Source organism: Peromyscus leucopus, chromosome 2 (assembly GCF_004664715.2).
Source record: "Peromyscus leucopus breed LL Stock chromosome 2, UCI_PerLeu_2.1, whole genome shotgun sequence".
Lineage (NCBI taxonomy): Eukaryota > Metazoa > Chordata > Mammalia > Rodentia > Cricetidae > Peromyscus > Peromyscus leucopus.
In genome coordinates, this window is record NC_051064.1 from 58329041 (window position 1) to 58342568 (window position 13528).

General features: G+C 51.9%; 1 protein-coding gene across 1 annotated transcript in view; it reads left to right on the forward strand.

Annotated features, from left to right (window-relative positions):
- Col15a1 (collagen type XV alpha 1 chain) overlaps nt 1–13528 on the forward strand; it is a 110692-nt gene that overhangs the window by 43692 nt on the left and 53472 nt on the right. Inside the window, 6 exon segments of the mRNA XM_028882775.2 lie at nt 4180–4324; nt 7499–7599; nt 9087–9221; nt 10265–10417; nt 12227–12550; nt 12950–13078. Coding sequence (XP_028738608.1) covers nt 4180–4324; nt 7499–7599; nt 9087–9221; nt 10265–10417; nt 12227–12550; nt 12950–13078 — 987 coding nt within the window.

A 13528-nucleotide genomic window follows, 5' to 3' on the forward strand; every position in this document is an offset into this window, starting at 1 on the left:
CAGCCTAGGAATGGCACCACCCACAATGGGCTGGTCGCTTCTCCACCAACCATAAGGAAATGCCCTGCAGCCGGATCTTATGGAGGCCGCTTCTCAGCTGAGTTCCCCTCCTTTCAGATAACTCTAGTTTGTGTGTCAAGACTAGCCAGCACACCGTGACAACAGCACTCTGGTACAGGGGCTGATGTGTGTGTTGGGGGAGGGGCAACATCAGCCCAGAGAGGGTGTGACATCGATCTCTGGGGACCTGGAGAAGTGACAGAAGGAAAGTGGCTGGTGGTGTGGTGCCCTTGGAGTCTCTGGGGCAGAGAGTCCGTTCCTTCCTCTTTCAGGTTCTTAGGGACTTGGGAGAAGTGCTATACATCCAAGTCCTACCCAGAGTAGGTCTTAGCCTTGGCGTTCCTTTCCAAAACAGCTTCCCCCGTTAGCCTGGAACATGCCCGCTCCACGGGTTGGTATGGGAGGTGGACAACCCGCCTGGTCCAGACATGCGAGTGGTCCTTGGCACACAGCAGCGGTGGGCGAAGGCTTGTGTTACATTCCAAGAGGCCAAGGATCTCAGGGCCAGACTCAATGCAGGACACTCTGAGTTCCCTGTTCCTTTTGGGACAACCCCCCCCCTCCACACCTGCTTCTTGTTGTCTGTTTTCCAAACCCTCTGCTCTAAGAGGGCTGCCCTCTGCTCTAAGAGGATTGCCCTAGGCCCAGCCCTGATGGCCCCAGAGCTGCTGGTCCTCACCACCCACATGCCCGATGCCATCCTCAGGGTTCTTCTGTCTTTCTACCGTTGTCCCTGTGCCTACACAAGCGGCTCACTCTTGAGAGTTTGCTGCTCTGCCTGTGGTGACCTTTCGGAGAGGCCTCCTGGGGTCTACGCTATAGGAGCGGGCCTGGAACAGTCATGTTGTTGTTGAGGCCACCCGGCCCGAAGGTGCAGAGCCAGATCCACTATGGATCCAGAGTGCTCGGTCACTCCACCCGGAAGGGTTTTGGCTCCTTTGGCAGCAACCACTCTAGCACAGGGAATCTCCCTTCCTTTCTCTGTCTGGCTTATTTCTTGGTCAGAATCTTACTTCCCCATGCCCAGCCTTTGCAGCCTGTCACTCTCCAGAACACGGGCCCTAACGGGCAAACTGAGCTAGAGGTGGCAGCCTGCCAGCCCTCCCTCTCCCCACTTCCCATGTAGGGTCAGCAGTGCCTGGACTGTTCTGCGCCTGCCTCTCCTGCCCAGCCGGCTGCTGCTCGCATACCTTTGCATTTATGGAAAACTTATCTCCAGCCGAGTTGGAATTAACATGGCTGTGCATGTGGGTCACCTGTGCCCAACCGTGTGGGCCTGACAGAGGTCTTTAATAAGGAGCCTCCGGGGCGGCTTCCCTGGATGTTCAGTATGTCTGGAGTGAATAACAAGAATCCACATTGGCAGAGCGCTCTGCAGGTGATTCCCAGCCACAGCCAGGCCTTCTTCCAGCCACACCTAAGGGCTCTCGGCTTCCCAGACATACCATCTGGGACTTCCTTCCAACAGCCCTGTGCAGTTCTGTTTCCCTGGAACCCCCCTCCACCCCCACCCTTCCTTCCTTCTGGCAAATTCCTAACCCCCTCAGGATTCAGGCCAAATCCTCTCCAGTGAGGCCTCCTCTCCCGCCACGCCCCCTCCCTAGCTTGGCCCTTGCTTCTGCTATCTTGTGTCCCATGAAATCAGCTACTGGGGTCTGGCAGTGCCCCTCTGTGCTCTGGGGCGGGTAAGCACAATGTGTTCTTTATTCCTTTTTCCGGCCCCAGGGCTCAGCCAACAACCTGACACTCAGTGGGTCCACAGGAACCTATCTGTGGAATGAGTAGATCTCATAGAGACTGTGAGGTTCGGCAAAAGACAGAACAAAAACAAAAAGACCTCCATGATACCCTGGAAATGTACTAAAGTCTTTAGACTAGATATGTCTACACTGTCACAGCCCACGCTTGGCTCCTCGTCCATCTTACTTCTGAAGCCAACAGCCGTGTGTGCTCAAGGTGAGACACCTCACTTTCCCCATAGTCAGCTCCTTGGAGTCTCACCTTTCCCCAGAGCAGGGCCTAGGTGCCTATGGCTGCCGGGATAAGACTCACTGTTAGATTTTGGCTGAAAGGCTGGTCAAGGACTCAACTGAGATCTCTTTGGCTAACAGCTCAACCTGTTTCAGGCTTGCCCTCTTGTTTGCTCAGCCTCGTCTACTCCAAATATCTGTCCCTAGGCCCACATGTCTTACAAAGTACCCCTGCTTCCAACTGTTGGCACCCCTGGAGGCTACATTGGGGCTTCCATGGGCTTTCCTAGCTCCATCAGGGACCCATGGAAAACAGCCTCCCCCTGGACCCCTCCCAGGGGAAGAGGCGTCCATCCCAGGACGGGTGGGTCCTACCTGGATTTGCTGCTTTGCCTTGGCCGTTCCCACTCTTTCAGCATCCCTGCCTAGCTCCTGCCCTTTGGGCTTTTCAGGACCCCACCCAGGCCTCCTGGGCTGGACCTCAGCATCCCCAGTCTAGATTCTTCCGGCCACTCCCACCCTCAGCACTGTCCTTGTCCCTGCATCCAAGCCCATCTCTCCTTCCATCCCTCCTCCACCCTGCTGCTTCGACAGGCTCTGGCCTGCAAGTTTTCTTCAGCCATGGCCCAACTCAGGTAGCCGAGACCTGATGTCTGTGCTGTTTTTTTTTGTTGTTGTTGTTTTGTTTTGTTTTGCTTTGTTTGGTTTTTTGGAACTCTACCCACCTTCCAGGCCTGGTCCTTACAGCCTTCCTTCACACCTTTGCCGTGGAGATGACACCATGATAAATCACTGGCAGTGTCCCAGGCTTGGTGCTCAGAGTCATTGTTTCTTGACTTCATTCGTCTCAATTGCAGCTCTTTAGTTATGTGGACTATTTCACTACTTAAAAATGCACAAGCATTCCTGTGCATTTGTAGAACATTTCCTTTTCTTTTTTCCAGATCTGTACACTTTTATTTTATATGTATGGGCGTCTTGCCTTCGTGTATGCATGTACATCATATGTGTGTAGTGCCCACAGAGGCCAGAAGAGGGCATCAGCTCCTCTGGAGTAACAGCCAGGTGTGAGATACCAAATGGGCGTTGAGCATTGAATCTGGGTCCTCTGGAAGAGCAGCCAGTGCTCTTCACCACTGAGCCATCTCTTCTCCTCTGTAGAACATTTCTCATTGTCCCCATTGCACAGAGAAGAAAACTTAGGCCCAGTGAGGCTGTATGATTTGTCCAAAATAGGTCAGTCAGCTAAATACAAGGCAGGCATTCAACCCGAGTCTGACAGAAAGGACTAAACCATGAACTCTGAAGTCACAGGGCTCCTAAAAGTCCTCCCTGTTATGATGGACCAAAGGTTCACTATCTGCACAGTAGAATCTAACGTTAGGAGAAGAGCTTGTTCTTGTTAGGATGCACACGGAGTAACAAATGAGCACCAACACCTCGGTGTCTTAAAACAGCAGAGATGTGTTCCTTTTCCACAGTCAAGTTCAATACTAGATCATTCTACTCAATCTTCCATCCTCCCCAACAACCTGGATCTTAGAAAGTGAAGAGACTGAATGCTGACAACCCTGGGTCTCACAAACTGCTTTCAGCATCCAGGGTTGGTGTCAGGACATTTAGGACCAGCACTGAATTTCCTGTCTGGATTTCCAGCTTGCCCTATTTCCAGCTGTTGGGTCTTGTTTCCTCCTCGTTGGTAAGACTGGTTAAGACCTCACCTGGCTTTGGAGAAGCTGTATAGATGCAGGAGCTTCCTTGGAAGGAAGCCGACACATCCATCACTGTCAGAGCCCTGCCCATCGTGCTGCTCTGGGGCTGGATTTACAGGGTTCCTGGTGCAGCCTGACTCACTGACAGAACCACTCACACATTCCTGGATCCAGCATCTGCTCTGTGCCAGCCTGGGACACAGGCATCCCAGAAGTGTGGTGGGTGTCTCTGAGCTTATACACCCAGCACATACCTCTTTCAGGCCTGGGAGGTGTGATGCTGCCCAGAGACACAGCCAGTTATAGGCACTCAGGATTATTCGGGATTCTGTGGATAAATTACTTCCCATGATTTGTTTTTCCTACTTCACTGTTAAGAAAATCCGTTCTTACTTAAAGGATTCTTTTAAAAGTAAATTCCATTTTTCTCTCTTCAGCCTGAAGAAGCACACGTTGATCCCATAAACATGCCTCCTACTTCATCCTCTCCTGCTGAGGACATGGAGCTTTCTGGTGAACCTGTGCCAGAAGGAACCCCAGAAACCAACTTGAGCATCACTGGGCATAGCAGCCCTGAGCAAGGCAAGTCCTGACACACATGTCAGAATGGTCGTCTGCCACAGAGTAATCACCATGCATGCAGCATACAGAACTTACCTTCCATCCCTTTACCCTTCAAGGGAAGAACGACAGTCACTTTCCTTAAAGACAGGACAGGGAAACTAAGTCACAGAGAAATTAGATAACCTAGCCAAGACCACCCGGCCTGAGAGTAGCAGAGTTGGCACTTGCTCTCCAACGTCTGAGTCTTTAACTTTCAGGCTCTACCTCTGCTCCCCCTACATGAAAGTTTATAAGAGCCATTGCTGCTAACTGAGTACCTACTGTGTGCCAAGTGTGTGCATACTTCTCCAGTCCCACCAGCATGCCTTCTAGTCAATATGGCTAGCTGCAATTTTACAGGTGGGGAAAGCCAACCCTTGAAAAGGGGCCAGGCAACATGTCTACAAGCTCATAGTCCCATCTCAGAATCTTCACTTGTTTTGATTTCTGCTACAAGCTCTCTGGGTCTCAGAGGATCTGGGCAGCTAACTGATGGCCAGAGACTGGCATCGTCACCCAGCAGGTCAATGGGACCCTAAAGAGGAGAGCGGGCCTCAGGCGCCACCTGCTGCTCCTCTGCTTCTGCCACCACACCAAGGTGCACAAGCAAAAGCCTAGTGAATGTCTGTGACTCCCCCAAGCAGCAGAGTGACATGCACTCAAGGCCCAAGGGCACCATTTCCCAGAGGGTGGTCATTTGTGACTCTAGCTGCAGCCCAGGCCAGAGTTCTGAGATGTAGGGGCAAGGTCATTTCTAGCAGCACTCTTCATCCAAAGCCCCTGTAGCAGGGACTGGTTGAGCAAACTCGATGTCCTTCATCCACGTGATGAGGATGCTCTAAAGAGTTATGGGCCTGCTAATGGAGTCTTCTCCATAAGAGCAGATTTCAAAACTGCGACAGCCGCCACTCTGAATCTGTGTTGTTCCCATATGTGGGGGACACACATTACCCATTTGGTCCAACACACAATGTGTGGTAGAACTGCAGGTGGTTTTGATTCTGTTAAACTTCCGTGTCTCAAGCGTCATCTACAGTAATAGCTAATGCGCGTTATTTTAACAACTGAACTTGGGAAGTCTGTGGGTAAGACAAAGAATAGTAGATGGGAAAATTATAAATAATTTAATAAGATTACAATGGAACTAAGGATTCTTGAGGATGTGGCAGTGGGAAGCCCGGAGGGGGCGGGTAGGAGGAGCTTGACACAGCTTTGAAGGAAGCCCTACTTGGCCATCTAGTTGCTGTGGGCCTGGCTGAGATTGCACACCTTCTTAACCCTCCTTGGGGACAGTAGCCGTCCTTCCCTCCTGGTGAATGAGAAGGTGGAATACTTGTGGTTTCTAGGTTCCTGGCAACATAGAAGTATTATCGATTGTGGATACTGTTGGTGGATTAAGGCCTCTGAGTAGGGCAATGGGTAGGGTGGCTCTTCCAGTCTAAGAAGGCAAGGTCTGAGTGGAGGCCGAGACTCCCACCTGAGCCTCTCACCTGTACCCAGGAACAGCTTTATTCCTCTCTCGGACAGAGGACCAAAGGGAAACCTCAGAACTGGTTCAAGTGTTCCCTTTCTTGATGAATAGACAGCCCAGTGCCATTCTGCATGGGAAAAACTCTCCAGTATTGGAGGCATGTGTTTGCCATGCTTTCTGACAGCATGGGCCCCAGCTCCATCCAGTGTGACACTGGTGCAGTAGTTGCTTGCACAGCACCCCCTGGTGGTCAGAGCAGGGAGGACTCAGGCATCGGCCAATGTCAGACCACTCTGTGCATCAAACCTGAGGCCACACAGGAGCTGCTGGAGACGGTAGAGCAAAGATGACTGCTGCATGTATGGAGAAACTCTGGCCTAGAGGCAAGCCTGCCTGGCTTACACGCCCCTCCTGACCACTACGCTCGCTATGACTTTACTCCTCTGCAGAAGGGGGATAATTATGAGAGGCCTGGCAGCAACAAGCCTGTAATCCCAGCCAATTGGGAGACTGCAACAGGAACATATAAATCCAAGACCTGCTTAGGCTACAGAACAAGCTCAAGGCCAGCCTGGGCAACTTAGTGGGACCCTTTTTTAAAATAAAGATGTAAAAAAGGGCTGGAGATACATCTCAGTGATAGAGTACTTACAGAGCTTGCGTAAGAGAGCCAAAGATACAGCTCAGTGAGGACAGTACTTCTTAGCTTGCATGAGATCCTAAGGCTCAGTCTTCAACACCGCTAATAATAGTACTAATAATTAATAATACTATTAATATTTTAAAGTTGTGATTAGAGCAAAATACCTGCCGTAGGGTGTTATGGAGGAAGCCGAGAATGCGGAATTCTGGTCTGGCAGGAGGTTGGTGGAACGGTTCCTAGAGAAGAGAGAGCTTGGTTAGCGGGATAAAGGGCATGCGTTCATTTTAGTGACTCTCTGCTTTAGGATTCTATTTGTCTCTGACGTCCTCCCCACGGGTGTGCATGTGGTAACAGTTCAATCAATACAGAATTGTAGAAACAACGAGGGCAACAAAAACAATAATCTCCCCTTCTCTTTGCACTCCTATGATCTGGAAGAGCCAATGTTCAGCACCATGATTTAGCTGCGTATATACATAAACATATAGATGCGTACACACAATAATATGTGTGCTAGGTAATAACTACTGCAGAACATGAATGTGTAATAGAATAGTCACATGTAATGACGGAAAAATATGTGTTCTCTTATGTAGTCCTTTTTTATGTTCATTGACTACAGAACTCCAATGATATGAATATTTGTGAGTGGCTTGCTATGTGCCAGGCACTGTTCCCAACACTTTCCTCCTATCAGCTAGGCCAAATGATGCATAATCCTCAGAATAATTTCTACCCAATGAGGTAGGAATCACAATCTCCACTTGTAGATGAAGGTACTTGAGGCACAGGTTAAGCATTTTCCCTGAGTCATATTCTGGGAAATGGCAAAGCAGGATTCCAGGCAGCAGGAGGTGCCAGAGACCATAATGCCACCAGGCCCTAGGGCCTTGCCCTGTTCTCTAGGCTGGCTCTTCCCCCTTGATCCTGTATTATGGGATCATGGACACCTTCCCAAGTTACTAGGTAAAGAGTGACCTCATTCTCTTCCAAGACTGTAAAACATAGTTGTTGATATCACAATTTTTGCTTCCTGTAGGGTCTGGTGAGATTCTGAATGACACACTGGAGGTCCATGCTGTGGATGGGGACGCCAGTGGTTCAGGGGATGGGGCCTTGTTGAATGTCACTGACGGTCAGGTGAGTGAGTGGCGAATTTGATATGATGGCCTAATAGGAGACTCATTTGCTTATTTCAATTTGATGATGACTGGAGCACCAAGGAGTTTTAGTTGAATGTCATCAGGACTGATGGCCCCATGGTACAGAGGAAGCACAGTGGCCAAGCTTCAGGGGTACACCAGCTTAGGTGGAGGAGAATCAACCTCAGCTTGTTTTCACCCTTGCTTGATGATGAATGATGGTGATCATCTTGCACTGGATCTTTATGAAGAGTACAGTCCCCTCAGGACAGAACATTGTTAACTGTGGGTGTATCCACACTATTCTTAGCAGTTATCTTTCATATCTACAAGGCCAGTTTGAGAAATGCTTGATCTAGTAGGGTCACAACCTCTCAACTCTGGAGTTTGTGCACAAGTGTGAAGACCGGAGTTTGGATCCAAAGCACACCCATGTAAAAGCTAGGTGCAGTGATGAGTGTCTGTAACCCCAGTGTGGATGGCAGGAGGACAGAGAAGAGGATCCTAGGAGCTCGGTAGTCATGCAGCCTAGCTGAAATGGCAAGCTCCAGACTTAGTGAGAGACCCTGTCTCAAAAAAATAAGATGGAGAGTCATGGGAGAAGACAGCCAATATTGATCTCTGGTCTCCACAGACTCATGTGTGTGCGAATCCACCTATACACATGTGCATCCATACTCACCATAACACACACACACACACACACACACACACACACACACACACACACACACACACGAAAAACAAGAATAAACATTCCCTCCCACCCCCTTGTGAAATAGGGTCTTACCGTGTGACTCTGGCTGGTCTGAAACTCACTATGTAGACCAGGCTAACTTTAAACTCCCAGAAATCTGTCTGCTTGTGCCTCCCGAGTGTTGGAGTTAAGATGTGCATTGTGATTTTTGGCAAATATGTCTCTTTTGATGACACCTGCAGCCACAGCTGCTCTAGCTCCCCGTTTGTTGTGGGACTTTATAGAAATCTTTTCATTGCCCAGAGGAAACGCAATTTCAAAGAAAGAGAGGCAGGCACGTCAGGCTGGAGTGGGCTGAGGAGGACGGAGTGCTGCCTGCATCCGGCTGAAGCCCCCTGGAGAACAATGCCATCATCCTTGTGTCCAGATGGGTGCACACGAGTGGCCACGGGAGACCTGTGTGTCTAGACAGAATGTCCAGAGCTGGAGCCAGCTGACTCAGGAGGCGATGGCCTATGGTCACAGGGTCTGCTAACAGATGTTAGCATGAAATGCGAGACTTCGATGCCTCAGAGATGTTCCCTGTCTCCTGGCTTCTGCAAGTCTGGGACTGGTCTGAGACTGGGGTGAAGTCACAAATATGGAGGTGCCTAAGGTCAAGAAACTGCAGGAATGTCAGATGCCAGGGTGCATGCAGTGACCCAGAAGCTCAGTTCTCTCCAGCCATAGGCTTGTTGATCAGAGCTAAGGGACCAGTGGCGGGTCTCTCACTGTGTCCTTGTTTCTAGGTGTTATCAGCAACAGCAGCTGGGGAGGCCAAGGTGCCTGTCACCGCTACCCTGGAAGCAGAGATTGGCAGTGTGCCTCCCGGGAGCCCCACCCTAGCCATGTCCACCCAGAACTCCAGGGAAGTGGGCACTCCAGTGAGTAGCTTGTGCACACATTTCACTTCTTCTGCTAGAGGTTCTCCTAGGTAGAAGTGGATACTAGCCTCCTGTCTGCAAATGCAGAGTGGCAGCACCATGGGGCGAGTCCAGGTGGGCATGGGCAAATGACTGCAGGGGTGCTCACTCATTGAGAGACGTCTGCAGAGAGCTACGCTACCCAGGCACTGATCCCACTTGCCAGGGTTGAAGGTCACTGGGATAGGCTGAGTTCCCAAGACACAGTAGTCAAGGGACAGAGGACTCCCAAAGCACTCTGGGAGTGATCTTGCAGGTCAGAGGGGCAGAAGGTGAGTCTGGGAGTTTGAGAAAATTAGCCAAGCAGATGGGACAGATAGATGTTACAGGTGGGAGCCAGAGGAGCAAAGGTCCAAAGACCACACAGGAACTGAAGAAGTACAGAGTGACTGCGGGGTCAGCAGCTGCCCCTGGTGTCAGCTGTGGGCTGAAGATGAGAAGATGGAGAGACCCAGAGCATGGAGGCTTCTGCTGGGTAGCTTGACAGCATCTAGTGAAGTGGCCGCCACTGAAGCATAGGAGAGGACCAACAAGATCTTAGGCGGACTAGAATTCTAGAATGATCACCCTGGCTTCTAAGTGGAGAAAGGATGAAGGAAGCCGGCCTGGGTACATGGATGGGGATAGAAGGCAGATCCAGGTCCAGATGAGCAGGGGTGGCCATGAACATGTCAGATCTTTCCCAAAGTTCCCGTGAGTGAGGGGCTAAAAAGCATCCTTTGATTTTGTACGCATGATTCTGAGTGACGCTGGAGAGGGCGATTTTAAACGTGGGAGGTACCGAGCTAGGGGAGCAGGAGGCAGGAAACAATCAGGTGATTGGCAGCTGTAGAGCAGTGGGGGCAGAGACAAAGGGCAGGTTTAGATGGGCCAGCACTTTGAAGGAGAGGGAGGCACAGGACACAGGTACAAGGGGGGCCTTGGCTGTCTGTCCCCTAAAGCCACAGACATGGATCAAAATGGTGGTCCACTAACCTGGACCTTTGGGATGTCTTTTCATTCAGGAGCCAGAGAATGAAGAAAATCTAGCAACAGCAGCATCGGGGGATGGCGAGGTGCCCACCGGCACTGCTGGGGGTGCAGAGGCTGGCACCATGCCTACTGCAGGGCCAACCCTATCCATGCTTACCCAGAAGCCAAGAGAAGAGGCCACTCTGGTAAGGAGTATGAAGAGTTAGGACAGGCTTCCCAGCCTTACACTCGGCAAACCCAGTTGCCCTGGCTGGGGTATGGGGAGCATCTCTGAGCAGTGTTAGCTCAGAGCTGGGAATGCCTGCCAGGACTTCTATGTATATGGCTCAGACTGTGTGGTCCAGCAGGGACTGGAGGGAGACGGGGATGACCTGTGTGGTCAGAGGAGTAGGGAGGAGTCTCAGGGCTGTGTGCAGAGTCTCCCACCAGCAGAGGCCAGGGACCAGGGCAGTGTGTGTGACCTGCATGTGAAGGGAAGAGGTGCTGGTGTTGTTGTGGGCTGTCAGGGGAAGGGAGGCAGGGTGCAGACAGGCAGGCCTGACAGGGTAGAGGGCAAGGTCGATCTGCCTGCAGTGTAGAGAATACTGGACACACACACCCAGCTGGACATTGACTGGCCTGTCCCATCAGACTTCAAACCTGCCTCCTCATGGCCACTCCTGGGTCCCCACTTCGTGTGCATGGGACAGTCCCATCCTAGCTGCCTCATTATCAGAATTATCTTCCTCCTTCCTTCTGCCCCACATCCCATGAGAATGGAGTCCTGTTGCTTTTCTTCCTAAATCTGTAACTCGGCAGCGTAGGCCCTGAACAGCCTCCTTCCCCAGCCAGCACTGTTCACACCTCTCTGCGGCCTCTCTATGGTGGCTGTTCCCCCTCTTCTGGGATGCTTCGCTGACCTTGACCTACTGACCCAGCTCCCTTGAGAAGCTGAGCAGGGTCCGGTCCCTGGCCTTCTTGGCTGCACCTGGGGCCGCTGTGTTCCTGACCCGAGTCGCAGCTTCCTACCTCAAGTTTCTCTGAGTTTCCTCTTGCCCTGCAGTCTTCCCCACTCCTCCTCTCTGCAGAGAGTCTCCCCAGTCCCCTCCCTTCACCTTCTTGCTTGTCAGAGTCGGCCCAGCCTCGCTTCCCCGGGAAGGTGCTGGCATGGGCTCTGAAGGCTCCTGGGCCTTGTCCTTGGGAGACCTCGTCCTAGTTGTATTGGTAAAAAGTTCCATCCCTAGCGCATGCCTGGCTCCCTGGCAGATCATGAGCCAGGTGGGGACAGGGCTTAGCGGATCTGCTTCGATCAAGGGGCAGGTGCCGAGATTTGCTGAGTGAATGCATGAAGGCAGCAGGGTCCGCCAAGGTCAACAACCCACCTCTGAGCTCCTCCACAGGCTTTCTGTCTGCCTGTCTGTCTGTCTGTAAGATACTGTGCAGGCAGCCTTGCGGTCTGCCCTTATGTCCACACAGGCTAGTGACAGAATTCTCCAGGCCACCTGACTGTCACACAGTTGAGTTCAAAGAACAAAGTGTCTCCTTTTCCTTCCCTTTCCTCCCTTGTTCCCTTTTCTTCTTAAAGACAAAGAATGTGTCACAGGGGAGAAAAGCAGGAACCAGACTCCAGTTCTAGCGAGTCTCTCAGCATAGTAGAAGCCGGAGGTCGGTATGGAACTAGGAGGACTGCCTGCAGAGGTGATGAGCTCCCCATGACTGGGAGTATGGAAACTAAGCCCAGATATGCACGGAGCACCGGGCAGAGATGGGCAGCTAGATGGATTCCAGAGGTGGGCTCATGATGCCCAGGAAGGTGTCTTCTGCCTCTGAGCCGCAGTGAGCCCCTGAGGCCTGGACACTCAGTTACAGTCCTGCCTTGATGCGTACAGGGCAGGCTCAAAGGAGCTGCTGAGAGCTGGTGGTCCCAGTGCTTTCCTCTCCGTAGCATGTGCACAGCCGCCGCTGAAGAAAGGGTGGGGGTCACAGGGCACCGTCTCATGGCAGTTCTGTTCCAGGGACCAAACGGTGAAGAATGGCTAACCCCAGCTGTGTCCAAAGTGCCCCTCAGTGCTTTAGAGGAAGAGGAAGCCAGCGGGACTGCCACCGACAGCCTGGATGCCTTCACACCCACAGTGGTCCTTGAGCAAGCCAGCGAGGCTCCTACAGACATCCAGAATGCTCTCACACCCACAGTGGTCCTTGAGCAAGCCAGCGAGGGCCCTACAGACATCCAGAATGCTCTCACACCCACAGTGGTCCTTGAGCAAGCCAGCAGGAGTCCAACAGACATCCAAGCCACTCTCACACCCACAGTGGCCCCTGAGCAAGTGTTTACTTCTGTAAGTCCCAGCTAGCATCCTTTCTGACACATGGGGGACAGAAAGGTCAGCGTTCTGAGCCAGGACCCATTAAGGTCCTCTGCAGAGGCACACACAGCTTGAGCTCTGTTGTGAGACCTGGGAAAACTACAGCTGAACAGGGAAGAAAGACAATGGCAGAAGGAGCCAGGTGTTGGGTTTTGTCCCAATCGGCTACCTCCTAGCTCTGACTAAGAACTTTCCTAGAGATCAGTGTCCCAAAGATGGGAGGGGCTTCTAGCAGTCACTCCCGGGGCTGAGCTGGGTGTGAGGATGCTGGTAGGTAAGTAAATGTTTTGACATTGGACTGCCATCACAGAAACGACACCCGCCCCCCCAATCCTGCCACAATGACCCCTCTTGTTGATCTCCTTTTTGCAGGCTCCTGCTGCTGGAGAAGACTTGGTAGCTGCCACAGAGGAAGCTGAAGAGGAGGGGTCTGGCCTCACACCCCCCAGTGGGCCTCCGCTCCCCACACCTACAGTGATTCTCGAGAGGCAGGTCACTCTGGTAAGTGTCCTGGGAGTTTGGACTCAGCTGGCAGATCTTTCAGTGTGGAGAAGGCCATCCTAATCTTCCCATGGTTGGCTCTCATCTTGGTTTGTAAAGATGGTATTGAGGGCCTTTGGCCTGAGAACCCCCAAGAGACTACAGTTTAGGTAGGAAAAGGCAAAAAAATAATATAGAGAGACCTTTCTTAGGTCTCCAGTTGCCTTTGTAATTGCATCAAGATTAGCGATGTCCTAGAGAATAAACACCAAGTGTAGGGATCAGCAGAGTCTGTGGAGACACGGAGCATGAATGGTGTGTGGACCTGCCAGGGCCTCCCAGCTGAGGGTCTGAGGCTGCGGGCTGCTACTCCTAACCTTCAGGCTGGCTTCTGGTCTGCGCGGGACAGTTGGAGAGTCAGTTGAGGAGATGTTCAGACCATCTATGCACACACGTGCGGTCGCCAGCTTA